This window comes from Desmodus rotundus, chromosome 3 (assembly GCF_022682495.2).
Source record: "Desmodus rotundus isolate HL8 chromosome 3, HLdesRot8A.1, whole genome shotgun sequence".
NCBI lineage: Eukaryota > Metazoa > Chordata > Mammalia > Chiroptera > Phyllostomidae > Desmodus > Desmodus rotundus.
Genome location: NC_071389.1, coordinates 147472974 through 147488881, shown reverse-complemented (window position 1 = coordinate 147488881; position 15908 = coordinate 147472974). Strand labels below are relative to the sequence as shown.

At 44.0% G+C, this 15908-nt stretch overlaps 1 protein-coding gene across 2 annotated transcripts in view; it reads left to right on the top strand.

Annotated features, from left to right (window-relative positions):
• Positions 1 to 2190: 2190 nt before the first annotated feature.
• KIF5A (kinesin family member 5A) overlaps positions 2191 to 15908 on the top strand; it is a 32387-nt gene continuing 18669 nt past the window's right edge. The window contains exon 1 of one of the 2 annotated variants that reach the window (XM_024576312.3): positions 2191 to 2578. In XM_024576312.3, coding sequence (XP_024432080.2) covers positions 2450 to 2578 — 129 coding nt within the window. In that variant the 5' untranslated portion in view covers positions 2191 to 2449. The remainder of the gene's footprint in view (positions 2579 to 15908) is intronic. The other variant, XM_024576313.4, reaches the window with a different exon arrangement.

Here is a 15908-nt window from a genome sequence, read left to right as displayed (position 1 = left end):
TAAATAACTAATAGGTTTTTTTGTATAGGTATGTCCATATCATATTTGGGACATAAAATCACACACACCAAAAAACTTAGTTTTTTTAATGTGAAATTCAAATTTAACTGGTTATCTTGTTTTTGTCTTCAAATCTGGCAATCCTATCTCAAATTCACAAATAGGTAAGTGATGGCTCTGTGTGTGAATACCCTCTGTGCTCTTAGCCACGTCATTGTTTTCAGACTTTTGAAGTTGACAGTTCAATACAATTAAAACAACAACAGAGCTTTGCAGAATAGACATAATATTGCTACCTTTTCATTTTGAAAAGTACATTAAAAGAAAGACAGATACTATTTACTATTGCCACGATTTAAGAACATACTCTCAGAATAGAAGACAGTCCTTTGAAACTTAATAAATCCTGCTTTATGAAAAACCACACTATGTGTTTGTTTTGCTGGGGCTGCTTACCCATAAATTTTGGTCTCTGACCAATGACCCTCCATGGACTAGTATTTTGAAACTTCTCCACAAACGGATGCCACCCTGGAGACCCTGAGGGCCTGAGGTTGGGATGTTTCCCAGGATGTCCCCTAAGCTTGCAGGATGCTGCAAAACTTAGAAATGGTGACAGACCAAGTGACTGGAGAAATGTACGTTTTCCTGAATTTGAAACTCATGGTCATTCTATGTATACATAGAATGTATGGCTCCTTCCCAAGCCTCTACCCCTCTTTCTCCATAGTCCTATTGCTTTACCATCCAGTTTCTTATGCCGAACCCTTTTCCTTTGGTTTCCTTAAGATTCAAGGTGGGTTAGAGGTATAAGCCCAATTTGGGAAACCACCTTCCCAGTTGGGTTATGAGTGGTTAGGTCTTGTCTGGCCAGGCCATCATTCTCTGCCCACCCCCCCTTTTTAAGTTTTTTTTTCCTTTAATTGATATTCGAATACCATCGTCTCCATTTTCCTACCACCACTTTCCCCTGCCCACCCACCCCCACCTCCCACCCTCCATCCTTACCCGCTTTGGTTTTGTCCATTCTCCCCTTCTCTCATAGTGTCTAACTGACCTTAGACAATTGCTAGGCAGAACCTCCATCCCCTCCTCCCTTCTTCCTTACCCTGCTCCTCCCCTTGGCCTGGAGCCTCAATTCTTGCAGTCTAACTCTGTTGGCCAGCAGAGGCCTGTGATGTGGAGAAAAATCAATTTGGCCAGCTTCTAGATGGTTCTTCTCAGAGGCTGCAGCAGAAGTCTGACCTAAGGAGAGCAAGGACAAGGAATCTCCAGGACTTTTTTTTTTTTTTTTTTTTGCCAGGGAAGGGGAAGAAACAGAATTAAGGCCTGAGAAAGGGGCTGCGGTGCTAGGACTCTATCCAATAATAACCAGGACAGGAAACACACTCACATAGTACCTAAACCTGCCTAAAACTCATATGCAGATTTCTGCCCTAGAAGTCCACTCTTAAAGTCTTTCTGACCTTACGTACCCTGTCATCACTCCTCCTTCACTGCTTTCTGACTCCCTTTCTCTTGAAAAAGTTACTGCAGCCCATTTTCATCCCAGGCACAACCTATGAGGCAAAAATGAAAATCTTATCTGCTTTTGAATTCTGATGGCTCAGAATGGGAGTTTGTCTTCCTTCAAACAGAAGTCCTGGCATATCTATATGTTGGGGACCAATATGTCCCCATATTGAGGAGGGAATAGCCAGACCTCTGCTGATACTCCTCTCTGAAAAAATGGGACCTGGACAGCCACCTCTATAGGGGCATAGGCAGCTACCCTTAAAGGGTGAGAGGGTTGGGAATCTGTGAGAAGGGTGTGTGGAGAGGGAATGAGAAGTATGCTCCCAATTTGGAGAGAGGATTGTGACAACGGTGGAGGATTCTCTGGAGTATAAAGGAGGTGGAAGTGCTGGTGATTTTCTTCCCCAGACTAAAGGCCCACCGCGGACCACATTTTCCTCCCAGAGGGGTGGAGTCTTTAAGAAGTGACCGACAGGTCAGGGATGCGGGGGGTCGGGGGGTGGGATGCATTGAGTGCCTTGGATAGGGAAGGGGTGAGGGCAAGGTTATCTTCCAGAGTTAGATGTGGAGAGAAGAGGCAAGAAGGGAGGAAAGGTGCCTCCATTCCACGGTGAATGTCGAGTGGCAGGCCTCCGCGCGAGAGAAGCCCCGCCCCGCTCCTCGGTCACCGCCCCTCCCAGGCCCGCAGCGCTGCGCTGCAGCGCGAGGGGCGGAGAGGCAGAGCGCCGGGAGAGGACCAGACGCCTGAGTCGCCCGCATCCCGCTGCCGCAGGAGAGAGGAAGCGCGCCCCGGCCCTGCTCCCCAGCTTTCATCCGGGCGCCCACAGAGACCGAGCACTTGGCCTCCGCCTTGGCCTCCGCTGAGCTCCCGCCTTCGGAGCCCGAACCGTTTCTGCTGTCCAAGAAGTGCCCCAGCCCCACGCCGGCGACCACCATGACGGAGACCAACAACGAATGCAGCATCAAGGTGCTCTGCCGATTTCGGCCCCTGAACCAGGCCGAGGTTCTGCGGGGAGACAAGTTCATCCCCATTTTCCAAGGGGACGACAGCGTCGTTATTGGGGTGAGTGCCGCTCCATAAGGGAATTTCGGAGAGAGGGCAGGGGGTTGAATCCTACCCCTCGCAGAGCCTTATCCCCTGCCTGTCACTCTGCGCCTCCTCCCCGCCGTTCAGTCTCCATCCTTTTCGCGGCGTTCCGTTCTCTCCCTTGCACCAGGATGGCTGGGTGTGGTCTGGCCAGGCCCGCGGCCAAGTCTCCGCAGAGTGGGAGAGGGCTACTGCCCCGCGATCAGGTCACGCAACTCCCCTTTGCTGCCTCTGCAGCGTCCCCACCCCTTACAGCTAGTCCCGTGTTTTTCTGATGTTTTCCCTTTCCCCTAGAGAAAGCACATCTTCCCTTTGTTATTGGCTCACATCTCTACCCCCACCTCCCAGGAAGGGAGGGGTAAGACTAGTGTATGGATGGGCTAGATCTGAGGTGGACAGTGCAGGGTCTCTGTGGAGATACAAAAGAGAATGGGCTCTAGAACCAAGCCCTCCGTCTCCCCCTGATATAGTTGCAGCCAGGACTTGGAGGGAAGGCACAGGTCTGATGAAGGGTTTTCTGAAAAAGAAATACATTGAAGCCACACCTAGTTTGGGGGGGAGCTTCTGGGATCCTACGGAAATGTCTGCCTTTCCCCTCCCAAGTACAGTAGGAAGAGGATTTCAAACCCACCTAACTCCCCCTAACAAATAAAAATAATCAGACTCCAAGATCCTAATAAGTACTTGCTTATTCACCCTTTCTCTTGATGATCCAATAAAAGTAGCAAACCACCTCCACTCCATGATGACTCCCCTGCCCATGGAGTAGACCTTATGAAGGAGAACTAATGTTTACTAATATGTGCTTGTTACTCTACATATTTAATCCTCAAAGCAACACTCTGAAGTAGGTATTAACATTAATATCCATTTTACAGATGAGGAAATTGAGGCCCAAAGAAGTTGAATGACTTTCTCAAGGTCACACTGTGAATTCATGGATGTGAACCTAAGTCTGTGAATCCAAAGCTCATGTCTTTTCCTCTGTGTCACCTTGCCTCCACAGATTTCTGCCCTTTATCTGCGCTGGCCCAAAGGGAGTTCCTAGGGAACACCTCACCCACCCCTCCTTTCCTGGGTTGGTAGGGGTTGTCAAGCTAAGGAGTGAGAGAATTGGGGCGGATGGAGTCCACAGGGCTTGAGGGGTGCTGGGCCAGGAAACTAGCCAGTTTGAGAAGGGAGGGGCACGTAGGAGGACAGTCTTCAAGGTCAGGAGCACTTCTTCAGTATTTTTGATACACCGTGCTTGGCACAAGGCATGCTTGTTAAAGGAATGAAGGAAAGAAGGGGAGGGAGCCCAGGCCTTCTGAATCAGCGAGAATGGGATTTTGAGTAAACATACCTTAGGAAGAGACCTGCTTACATGGCCTGTCCCCAGGAGCCTCAGTCTGTCACCACATGAGCTTTCTTGTCCAGACTGTGAACTCAAATGGGTGTTGGCACCGTGTGTGTGCTTATGAATGTGCGTTTGCCACATTGAGAGGGCCCTGTCTTTCTGCCTCAAGCACCTTAGGCCTTGCAGCCTGGTCAGTGGATCATCCGTTGGGGTCTTCTGTCTGATACTCTGGACAGCAGGCATTAGCTGTAGGAGTTGGAGCTTGAGGTCCCTCTGACATATAGAGGCTGAGAAACAGGAGGGAGGTGGTTATAGGGGAGCCAATCCACAAAAGGTTTCTACCTTTAAGCCTAGTTTCCTTTGCTGTAGGTTTTTCAAGTAAGTTTAAACCAACTCCTCTAGGCTCTCTGGGCTGTTCCACCTGGGTTGGTGAGCATGAGGCATGGGGTGATGTTGGGAGGAGTTGTGGTATGGACCTGTCCAATTCGTACAGCTAAACAGGAGAGACACAGTGCAAGGTGGGAAAGGGAGAGAGATGAGGAGAGGCCCAGGGTCCCCTGCCAGTTCAGATTCTATCTGAGCTCCATAGCTGGCCCTTACTTGTCTGTTTTGCTGATATTTGTGGGGCTACACCTTTGTCTTGCTCTGTAGCTCTCCTTGCCCTAGCCCTTCCTGTCAATCTCTCACTCCAAGATACATGATTATGGGGGGCCATTTTGTCTCAGGCAGCATCCTTGGAGCCTGTCTCCTCAGCCTTAGTATTCATTTCTCATTCAGGAGGATGAGGGCTATAAGATAATTGATTTTTGAGGAGACCCTTCAGGGTCCCAACAAAGGAAGGAAGTATCCTACTCCCTTCCCTCTTTCCTCCTCTAGCTCCCTGTGGGGCTCAGTATGTGGGAAACTCTCTGAGGCGTTGATGAAGGAAGCTGCTTCAAGATGTGAGGGAAGGTGAGGGAAGTGGGAGAGAGCGATCTCTCTACACCCAGCCCCTGCTCCTTTCTCTAAGGGCTCTCTTCTGTGCCTCTGCGGTGCTGTGACTAGCTCTGGGCTTCAGACTCCCTAAGTTTTGAGGGCTTTTTCTGCTTGACAAAGGGTAGGACAGTAAGCTGGAGGGACAGCTCTGTGAGCCTTATCCTTCCCTCACTCCCCTGACTTGTCCCAAGAATCTGGGGGATGGGGCTTAGCCAAAGTAAGGCTCGAGTCTTAGTAGAAGGGTCCTAGACAGGTCACTGCCTGTGTGTTCTGTGTGTTGTTCGGCTCTTTGCGCCACTCCGAATCCAGCGGAACTTTTTCACGAGACCCGTTGAAGCGTCTCTCTTCACTGTGGGAGTGGTGACAGTAAAGACATAGACACACACACTTTCTTTCCCTCTCTCTTCTCCATCTTTCCCTCCCCGCTTCTGTCTGTTCCTCCCTCTGTCCCTCATTGCCTCCTTCCACTAAAGCATCCACTAAATGTTACCTCCTTCGTGTCTCCCAGTGGTTAAGTGGGTTCTTAAGGAGGCAAAACCCCAGAACCATCAAGTACCTCAAGCTAGGTCGGGACCTGCAGGATTATTGGAGCAGAGTCAGTATTATTTGGGGTGGCGGGGGATTCTTATGATATCTGAAGATAAGGACCAAGCAGTTCTCCCCTTAGCTTTGGGGGAGTCTCATAAAGGAAAATGGAGAGGGGAGATAATGTTCACTGTGGCCAGTGTCTCTTCAGCATTACCATGGCAACAATCCCCAGGGGTGTCACCATGGAAATCAGGTCTGGTGATGGGAAGTTCAGCTTCTACGAAGCACTTTTCTGAGGATTGAAAGGTTGGTCATCTTTGCACCCTAACTGTAGGCTGTCCCATTAGCTTTAGTCAGTACACAAAATGGAAAACTACAGAAAGGTGCTGGGAGACACCAAGGGACGAGGAGACAAGCAGGAGGCCTGGAGTAGGGTTGAAAGACAGCAGAGTCCTGGGCTTCGAGACTGCAGAGAGGCCCTCTGGAGACGGCTGTGAGGAGCTCTTAGACTGCTGTCGGTGGGAGAGAGAGTGGGTCTCAGGGACATTCCCCACGGAGGAGGGTTTCCTCGAGTGTTTCTAATTTCTCAAGTCTTCCTCTCTGACACTGTACCAGCTCCTGGGGCCTTGGATTACTGGAGGTAGAGATGGTGAGAGAGGCGCCTCAGAGAGGATGGGTGGGAGAATCATGAACTTCTAAAAACGAGGTTGTGATTGGAAAAAGGGAGGGACAAAGAGCTTTATTTCTACCCGGAAACACTAGGAGAAGTGTGCAGGTTGTCGGGGAGGGCTATGTGGTGGAAGGTGAGGAAAAGCCATGGTAAGGACCTGACACAGTGTTGGCTTCAGGTCACTTTGGCAGTGTGAGTCCCGAATCAGCTTGCTTGGGTTTGAAACTGTGCTCTACCATGTCTCAGCTGTGTGACTGTGGAGAAGCTACCTTGCCTCTCTGAACTTCAATTTCTGCATCTATAAAGTGAAATAACAAATGTACCTACCTCTTAGGATTGCTGTGAGCATTAAATGAGGCAATGCATACAAATGGCTTAGCACAGTGACAGGTACATAGGAAACTTGCAATAAGAGTAAGACGTTATTAGTATTTTATATATGTCATCTCCCCACAAACTAGCCTTCGACACAATTAGGAAGTGGTTACCATTTTCCCCTTTTACTGGTTGTTTCGTCCAAACATCCAGGTCTGTAGAATCTTCTTGCTCTCTTCCTCCATCAGTATCTGTTAAATGAATATCCATGAAGACCATCCTGTGAGCCAAGGATTGTATTTAACGGAACTTAGAAGGAAACTCTGTGCTCGAGAACCTCCTGGACCACATGAGTCCAGGCTTTGGAGTGGTCAGGGCAGACGTTTAGGAGGGAGCATTAGAAATGGCTTTTGCGACATCCGGTAAAGATGGTGACGTAGGCAGACATGGCTCACCTCTTCACATAACATTAAATTACAGCTAAAATATAGAACAACCATCACTCAGAACTGTCAGAATTCAAGTTGAATGGAAGAAACCAACCACATCCATCCAGACTGGTAGGAGGGGCACAGATACGGAACAGGCTGGTCCCACACCCACGTGTGGTAGTTTAAAATTTGGGAGGGATATCTCAGGGCAAGGAGTCCCCACCCCACACCAGGCCCCCCAGCCCAGGGTTCCAGCGCCAGGAAATCCCTACAACTTCTGGCTGAAAAAACCAGCAGGGATTGAGTCAGTGGGAGAAACTGTTAGAGCCCCAAGCAGTTCTTCCTAAAGAACCCACACATGGACTCACCTACTCAGACTCACTCCCTCTGAGCTCCAGCACTGGGGTAGCAGCTTGAAAGGCACCAGTGGCATACAGGGAGGAACTGAAGGGTCTAGTATCAAGACAAGCAGAGGCCATTGTGCCTTTTCTAAACCCTTTCCCCACAGAGCCGGCAAGCTGGTGCCATATCTGAGACTCTACCAATCTAGCTAACACTGTTTGATCTGCCTCAGAGATCCCCAGAGACTCTGCCCCACCCAACTTACAGGTCCACCCAAGCTACTTTTCCATATGAATGGCTAGTCTTGGCTCATGCTTCACAATTTCCCAAATCCTAGCAAACAAGCAACAGCTGGCTTCAGTGAGCCTCAGGCCTGGCACTAGCAGCAGCCAGCCTAGATTCACAGTTTGGCTTTGTCTGGGAATCTCCAAGCCCAACACAAATAGCAGCCATTTCAGATATGTCAGGTAGGGTGGCCCCGGGAAAATTCAGATGGGGGCTGACCTTGGCCTGCAACACCCAGGAAACCCCAGGGCCAGCGCACCCAGTGGACAGCTACAGACCACGTCAGAGCACCACCACCCTGTCCCTGCACAGCTGATTCTCCACGGAGGGTGGAGGTTGGTGGTCAGTGGTCACAGCCAGTCCTTTCAGCTGACTAGCCTGGGTAAATTCCCCTCATTGATCCACCAACAACAACCAACGCTTAACTATAAGAGGTGGGTTTACTCAGCCCACACAAAGGGCTCACTTCAAGTACACAGCTTGGGTGATAGGGGAGGCTGTGCCACTGGACCCCACAGGACACCTACTACATTAAGCCGCACTACCAAGACACGAAGTCAAGCAGCTCTACCTAATGCATAGAAACAAACAGAGCCTTCATTTAGGAGGCTGCCAAAATGAAGAGACAAAGAAACATGGCCCAAATGAAAAAATAGATCAAAACTCCAGGAAAAGAGCTAAACAAAATGGAGGTAGAGTTCAGATGCAGAGTTCAAAACACTGGTTATAAGGATGCTCAAGGAAATTAGTGAGGACCTCAACAGCATAAAAAAGATCAGTCAGAAGCAAAGGAGACACTGATTGAAATGAAGAACGATTTACAGGGAAACAACAGGAGAGCGGATGAAGCCGAGAATCAAATCAATGATTTGGAACATAAGGTATCAGAAGACAACCAATCAGAACAATAAGAAGAAAAAGGAATGCAAAAGAAAAAGTGAGGATAGCATAAGCAGCCTCTGGGACAACTTCAAGAGGTTCAACATTCTCATCATAGGGGTGCCAGCAGGAGAAGAGAAAGAGCAAGGAATTGGAAATCTATCTGAAAAAATAGTAAAAGAAAAATTCCCTAATTTGGTGAAGGAAATAGACATAAAAGTCCAGGAAGCACAGAGAGTCCCAAACAAGATGGATGCAAAGAGGCCCCCCCTAAGACACATCATAATTAAAATGCCAAAGGTTAAAGATAAAGAGAAAATCTTAAAAATAGCAAGAGAATAGAAGTTAGTTACCTACAGGGGAGTTCCCATAAGACTGTCAGCTGATTTCTCAAAAGAAACTTTGCAGGCTAGAAGGGATTGGCAAGAAATATCCAAAGTCATGAAAAGCAGGGACCTACAGCCAAGGTTGCTCTACCCAGCAAAGCTATCATTTAGAATCAAAGGGCAGATAAAGAGCTTCCCACACAAGAAAAAGCTAAAGGGGTTCATCATCACCAAACCATTGTTATATGAAATGTTAAAGGGACTTACCAAAGAAAAAGAGGAAAATCAAACTATGAACAATAAAATGGCAAAAGATACATATCTATTAATTGAATCTAAAAAACTAAGCAAACAAGAACAGAGACAGAATCATGGATATGGAGACCATTTTATGGTTGCCAGATGGGGGGGGCCAGGGGAGAATCAGTGGAGAAGTGAGGCATTTAAGAAGTACAAATAAGTAGTCACAGAATAGCCATGGGGATGTGAAGTACGGTGTAGGAAATGGAGCAGGCCAAGAACTTATGTGTATGACTCACGGACATGAACAATGGTGTGGGGATTGCCTGAGGGAGTGGAGGGTGCTGGGTGGAAGGGGGCAAAGGGAGAATAATTGGGCCAACTGTAATAGCATAATTAATAAAATATAATTTTTACAAATTTTTAAAAGAAATGGCCTTTGTTCACTGTACCAATCCTCCCTCAAATTCTGACAGGAACCCCCCCACAGTGTACTACAGTCTGGCCAAAGTAATTAGGTGTCAGTTACTTTGTAAGAGATGTAAATAATGGCGATGTGAGGAGTCTAAAGGCAGAAAAAATAGAAAACCACTGGTCTAGTTATTCTCATAAACATGTCTGATGAAGTGAATTTATCCTGTGTATAATCAATAATTAAAAGAAATGTACACTTTAACAGAAAGAAAATCTTAAGATAAAGAAGTGAAGAGCTAGACTTGGAACTTAGGGGCCCAGCTGAGAGTGGGGAAGTGGGAACAGGCCTTCCCAGAACCCTGAAATTATAACCTCTGGCTTCCCCTGCTCATGCGACTACGAAGTACACCCATTTCTACTTCTTGGGTATCTTTTATCCTCACAGTACTGAGAACGCCACCTTTCCTCCCTCTCTGGTCTCTTCCTTCTTCCTCTCCTCTGCTGAGGAGAAGGGATTCCTCAGGCAATAAATGCCTTCAGCACTTGGAGAGCGCCTTCCATTTTAATATGGAATCCTGTCATTGGGAGTGTTAGAGACAGAGAATATGAGAATGAGTGTGTAGGTATGTGTGTGTGTTGGCGCCTTTGTTCCCAGAAGGGAAGAAGGGGACGGGGGTGGGGGGGGTTGGCTTGAGAGTTATCCCCTTTGGCTGAGGGCCTGGCTTCAAGAAGCACACGCGGACCTCACTGGTGCGGAGGTGACAGTCATGGGTCTGAGATCGACGTGGTTGGTTTGTTTCCATTTCTTGGCCAGAGGATGGAAGAAACATTGAGTTATGTTACAGTTCAGGAGTCAAGGTTCAGTTAAGAAAAGAGATATTACCGCTGAGGGGGAGAAGCATCAATGTCACTTTAAATCTGTTTGTTGTAACGCTATGATTTTATTCTATGTAATAAGGATTTTATTCTTTCTAATGAAGTGTAATGACAAACTGTACAGTATATATGTGAAGTATATAAAGGACGGAACATTCACAGAAGTCCTATGAATAACCCATAAATTCACTCACACCTTAAAAAAACAAGGTAGATTTTTCTTTCATGAGATTAAACATAATCTGATTTCCACCCTAATATATTTTAATTGTTGACAAAGTTAAAAACAGAGAAAAGCACAATGAAGAAACTAAACATCACTCAAAAGCCCCTTCCCCAAACACTGTTAACGATTGAATATATTTGTTTCAGTGGGTTTTTTGCCTGTATACATATACTAATTTGAGTGAGTATCATAAACTAAATGTTTTATAATCTGTTTTTTTCAGTAACAACATATGACTATTTGACTATTAAATATTTTACATAATTTTATTTTTTGGAATGTTTAATTTTTGAATATCTTACATGCACATGTGGCAAATTCAAATGATATAAAACAGTATACAATGAAAAGGAGGCCTCCTTCCTACCCCTCTCTCCTAGCCAGTAGTTCTTGTGGATCCTTGTAAAAGGGTACTATATGTTTATGGGCAAATACATATACAAATACATACACTTTCTTAAACACAAAGCATTGCATACTATACATACTGTTCTGTACCTTACTTTTTTTCCCTTAACAATGAGTCTCCTAGATCCTATTTTTTTTTATTGTTGTTCAGTTACAGTTGTCTGCATTTTCTCCCCCCCCCCATCCTAGATCTTATTATACCAGCACATAAAGAGCTATCTCGCACTTTCAGACAACGTTTTCACAACTGTGTAATTTGTTGTAGGGCTATGCCATTGATGAACCTGGTTACCCTAATGGGTTGTCCTCATCATTTACTATTACAAACAGTTAAATGAACTTGTATATATAATTTTTGCATATGTACAGTATTTCCTTTTTTTAATTGATCTTTTATTTATTGATTTTTAGAGAGAGAGAGAGAGAGAAACATTGATTTGTTGTTCCACTTATGCATTCATTGGTTGATTCTTTTTTAAGATTTTATTTATTTAATTTTAGAGAGAGGGGAAGGGAATGAGAGAGGGAGAGAAACATCAATGTGCAAGAGATACATGGATTGGTTGCCTCTTGCACCCGGGACCTGGCCCGCAACCCTGGCATGTGTCCTGACTGGGAATCCAACTGGCGACCTTTTAATTCACAGGCCAGTGCTCAATCCACTGAGCCACATCAGCCAGTGCTCATTGGTTGATTCTTCATGTGTCCTGACCAGGGATCGAACCCACAACCTTGATGTATTGGGATGATGCTCTAACCAACTGAACTGCCTGGCCAGCCTCTGTACAGTATTTCTGTAGGATAAATTTTTGGAAGTGGAGGTTATAAGCTGTATGCATTTAAAAATGTAAGAGGTAGCTCTGGCCTGGTGGCTCAGCTGGTTGGAGCGCCATCCCATACACCAGAAAGGTGCAGGTCCCATTCCCTGTCAGGACACATACTCAGGTTGCAGGTTTGATCCCCAGTAGAGGCGTGTACGGAAGACAACCAATCGATGTCTCTCTCTTTCCCTCTCCCTCCCTTCCTCTAAATCAATAAACATATTCTCTGGTGAGGATTAAAATAAATTTTGAACAGCTAGTTCCAAATTGCCTTTTATAGAGTTGGCCCAATTTATATATGCCCTCACCAATGCAGTGCATTATCAAACTATTTTATTTTGACCACTTTGATAGGTTCAAATTATATTTCATAGTCTTAATGTGCATTTCTCTTACTAACAATGAGGTTGTGCATCCATTCCTATTTTAAGAGCCATTATAACATTATTTTATATTTCATGATAGCACTTACTGAGGCTTCTGTACAGTGAGGATACATATGCAAACAGCTGGATGAATTTTATAACATATTTTGACATTCATGTAACCATTACCCAGATTGAGATCTAGAGCATTTCTGTCACCCCCGAGGAGTTCCCTTGTGCCTCCTGCCTGTCAATAGCACTCCCGGGCAACCGCTACGTTGACTTCTATCGCTATAGATAAGTTTCATCCGTTCTTGAATTTCATGTAAAGGGAATATGTGCTCTTTGTGTTTGAGTTCTTTCACTCAATGCATTTTTGAGATTTATTGATGTTCTAATATGACATCATTTTACATAGTGGCAAGGAATAAAATATATGTACATGCCATAATTCCATCAATTTTTTGTATAAATCAGTCCCCTAAATGTTACTTTTTGAGTTGTTTTAAATTTCTGGTGGTTATAATCAGTGAGATAGTAAACATTCTTGTAGCTAAGTATTTGCTACAAACGTATCTGGGTCAATGGATACATACAGTTCAAGGCTTTGATTATGTATTTCTGATTTGCACCCATAAAACTTGTGTGGGTACACTGTCCTACCAGAAACAAATGAGGGTGCTCATTTCAAGGAAATTATGCCTCCTTGAACCCTCATCTACACTGTGTATAACAATGAAGTTTTTGTTTTGATAGGCAAATAATGATGTTACCATGATATTTTCTTTTTTTGGAAAAGTTGGACATCTTTATGTTTAATGAACGTTTGTATTTTTCTTCTGTTGTTGGTAGCTAGTTCTTGTTCACTTTTTATGTTTAGTTTTGTGTTTTTCTTACTAATTTATGAGAGTTTTTTTTTATATAGTAAGGATATTAATGCCTTGTCCTGGCTGGGTGGCTTAGTTAGTGGAAGCATCGTTCCATACACCAGAAATTTGCAGGTTCGATCCCCAGTCGGGGGGCATATAGGTGGCAACCAATCGATGTTTCTCATGTCAGTGTTTCTCTCTTTCTGTCTCTCTCCCCGCCTTCCTCTCTCTCTAGAAAATCAATAAAAACAGATCCTCAGGAGAGAATTTTTTTTAAAGAATATTAATGTTGTCGTTTTAAAAACTTAAAATTTTCTTATTTAAAAATTTTATATTTTTCTTTTAGAAAAGTTTAAAATCCAAATCCAAAAGAACAGAAATCTAAAATCTCATTCTCCAAGGATAATCTTTGTTAACATGTTTTTCTATATAAGGTATGGAAAATATAGTTTTCTTTTTACAGAAATGGAATCATCTTTTACACATTTTTTACACTGATACTATTTTGAAGACCACTTTTTAGCTTAACATACCTTGTCATGTAATTACATCTATCTATACATATTTTTATCCTCACTCGAGGACATTTTTTTATTGCTTTTAGAGAGAGAGAAACATCGAAGTGAGAGCGAGACATTAATTAGTTGCCTCCTGTGTGTGACCGGACCTGGGGTTGAACCCTCAGCATAGGCACGTGCCCTGACCCGAAATCAAACCTGAAACCCTTAGGTTACTGGATGGTGCTCCAACCAACTGAGCCACACCAGCCAGGGCATAACATCATCTATATATTTGTAAAGTTTAAAAGCAATATGTTGTCATTGTAAAACATTTAAATATCACAGAAAAAATGTACTAAGTATACATTCCTGTCATTCTGCTCTCTAGTGATAACCACCATTAACACTTCTTTGCATAGTCTTTCATATCTTTTTTCTGAGGCATTCTATCCATACGCATTATAGAAATTGCTTTTAAAATATAATCACATTATATACATTGTTTTTATGTTTTTACTTGACAGTCGATCTCGGACATATCAATATATGTGAACTAAGCTGGCTTATTTTTAACGGGGGTAGAATACAGAGGTGTCAAAACCAACGTCTTGGTGGATGTTGGAATTGTTTCTAGTTTTTCTTTAATACACACCTCTTCAGTGAATATCATTCAGCGCTTAAGCAAGTGTCGTAAAATGGATACCTAGCACTGGAGTTGTGGGTACAAAGTGCAAATGGTATGGACATTTGAATTTTTAATGGAATTGTCCTCTAGAGAGGCTCCATCAGTTTACAGCAGTCCCTTCACTGTAGAGAGCCCCTTCACAACATCTGTCTCTTGGTGGATGCTGGTGTTGGGCTTCATAGGCTTTCACCAGAGAGACCAGTTAGCTATTTCAGGTAGATTTTTATCATAAGCCAGAGTCTTCTAATCTTTTTAATGTTAGAAAATAATATTTATTTTCCTTTAGGCAAAGAAGTAAAAAGAAGGGACCCAGATAATGCACTATCGTTTCACCCTCTTTGACCTTACAGTTTTTAAAAATATAATATTAAACATGGTTTAAAAATGACAGCAACCTAGAATACAGAATGAAAATGAAAGCCTTCTGTCTTTCAGTTTCTCTCCCCAAAATAACCACTGTTCATACTTTTGTGTCATTCCTTCTAGAAACAAATTCTATGTATAGACGCACAACTCCAGCTCTAGCCCAGTTGTATGACTTTCCTTAGTTATTTAAGACATGTCCCCCAAACTCTGGTGTCCGGAGACCTAGTGGTTTGCACTGCAGTTGGGTAAAGACGGGCTCTGTAGTCAAACAGTTTGACAACTAAGATACAGTCTCTTGATACTGAATGGCAGGAAAACACGACTGAGAAATTTGTCCTGTGACGGAGAACAAGCATAGTCTCATTTAATCTCACCAGAGATCTTCCCTTTGGAATGATTAGATATCAAATATAGTCGTTGTCTGACTCCCTGAGTTGTAAATATTTTGTATCCTTAACATTCTTTTTTGTTTTACATATTTATTTGGCAAGTATTTAAAAATTGATTTATTTGGAAATAAAAATAAGTTATTTTAATTCAGTATTTTAGGAAAATTCCTTAAATTTATTTATTTTTTATTTTTTTAATTAATTAATTTATTTTTATTCAGTTCCAATTGTCTGCATTTTCTCCCCTTCCCTCCACCCCACCCCAGCCAGTCCCACCTCCCTTCCCCACCTCTACCCTCCCCCTTGATTTTGTCCTTGTGTGCTTTATAGTAGCTCCTATAGACCCCTCTCCCCACTATCCCCTCCCCACTCCCCTGTGGCTATTGTTACAATGTTCTTAATTTCAATGTCTCTGGTTATATTTTGTTTGCTTTTTTCTTTTGTTGATTATGTTCCAGTTAAAGGTGAGATCATATGGTATTTGTCCCTCACCTCCTGGCTTATTTCACTTAGCATAATGCTCTCCAGTTCAATCCATGCCATTGCAAAGGGTATAAGCTCCTTCTTTCTCTCTGCTGCGTAGAATTCCATTGTGTAAATATACCATAATTTTTTGATCCACTCATTTGCTAATGGGCACTTAGGTTGCTTCCAGTACTTGGCTATTGTAAATTGTGCTGCTATGAACATTGGGGTACACAGGTTCTTTTGGATGGGTGTTTCAGGGTTCTTAGGGTATAATCCCAGCAGCGGAATTGCTGGGTCAAAGGGCAGTTCCATCTTTAGTTTTCTGAGGAAATTCCATACTGTTTTCCACAGTTGCCGCACCAGTCTGAATTCCCACCAACAGTGCACTAGGGTTCCCTTTTCTCCACATCCTCTCCAACATTTGTTTGTTGATTTGTTTATGTTGGCCACTCTAACCAGTGTGAGATGGTACCTCATTGTGGTTTTAATTTGCATCTCTCTGATGGCTAGTGATGCTGAGCATCTTTTCATATGTCTCTGGGCCCTCTGTATGTCTTCCTTGGAGAAGTGTCTGTTCAAGTCCTTTGCCCAT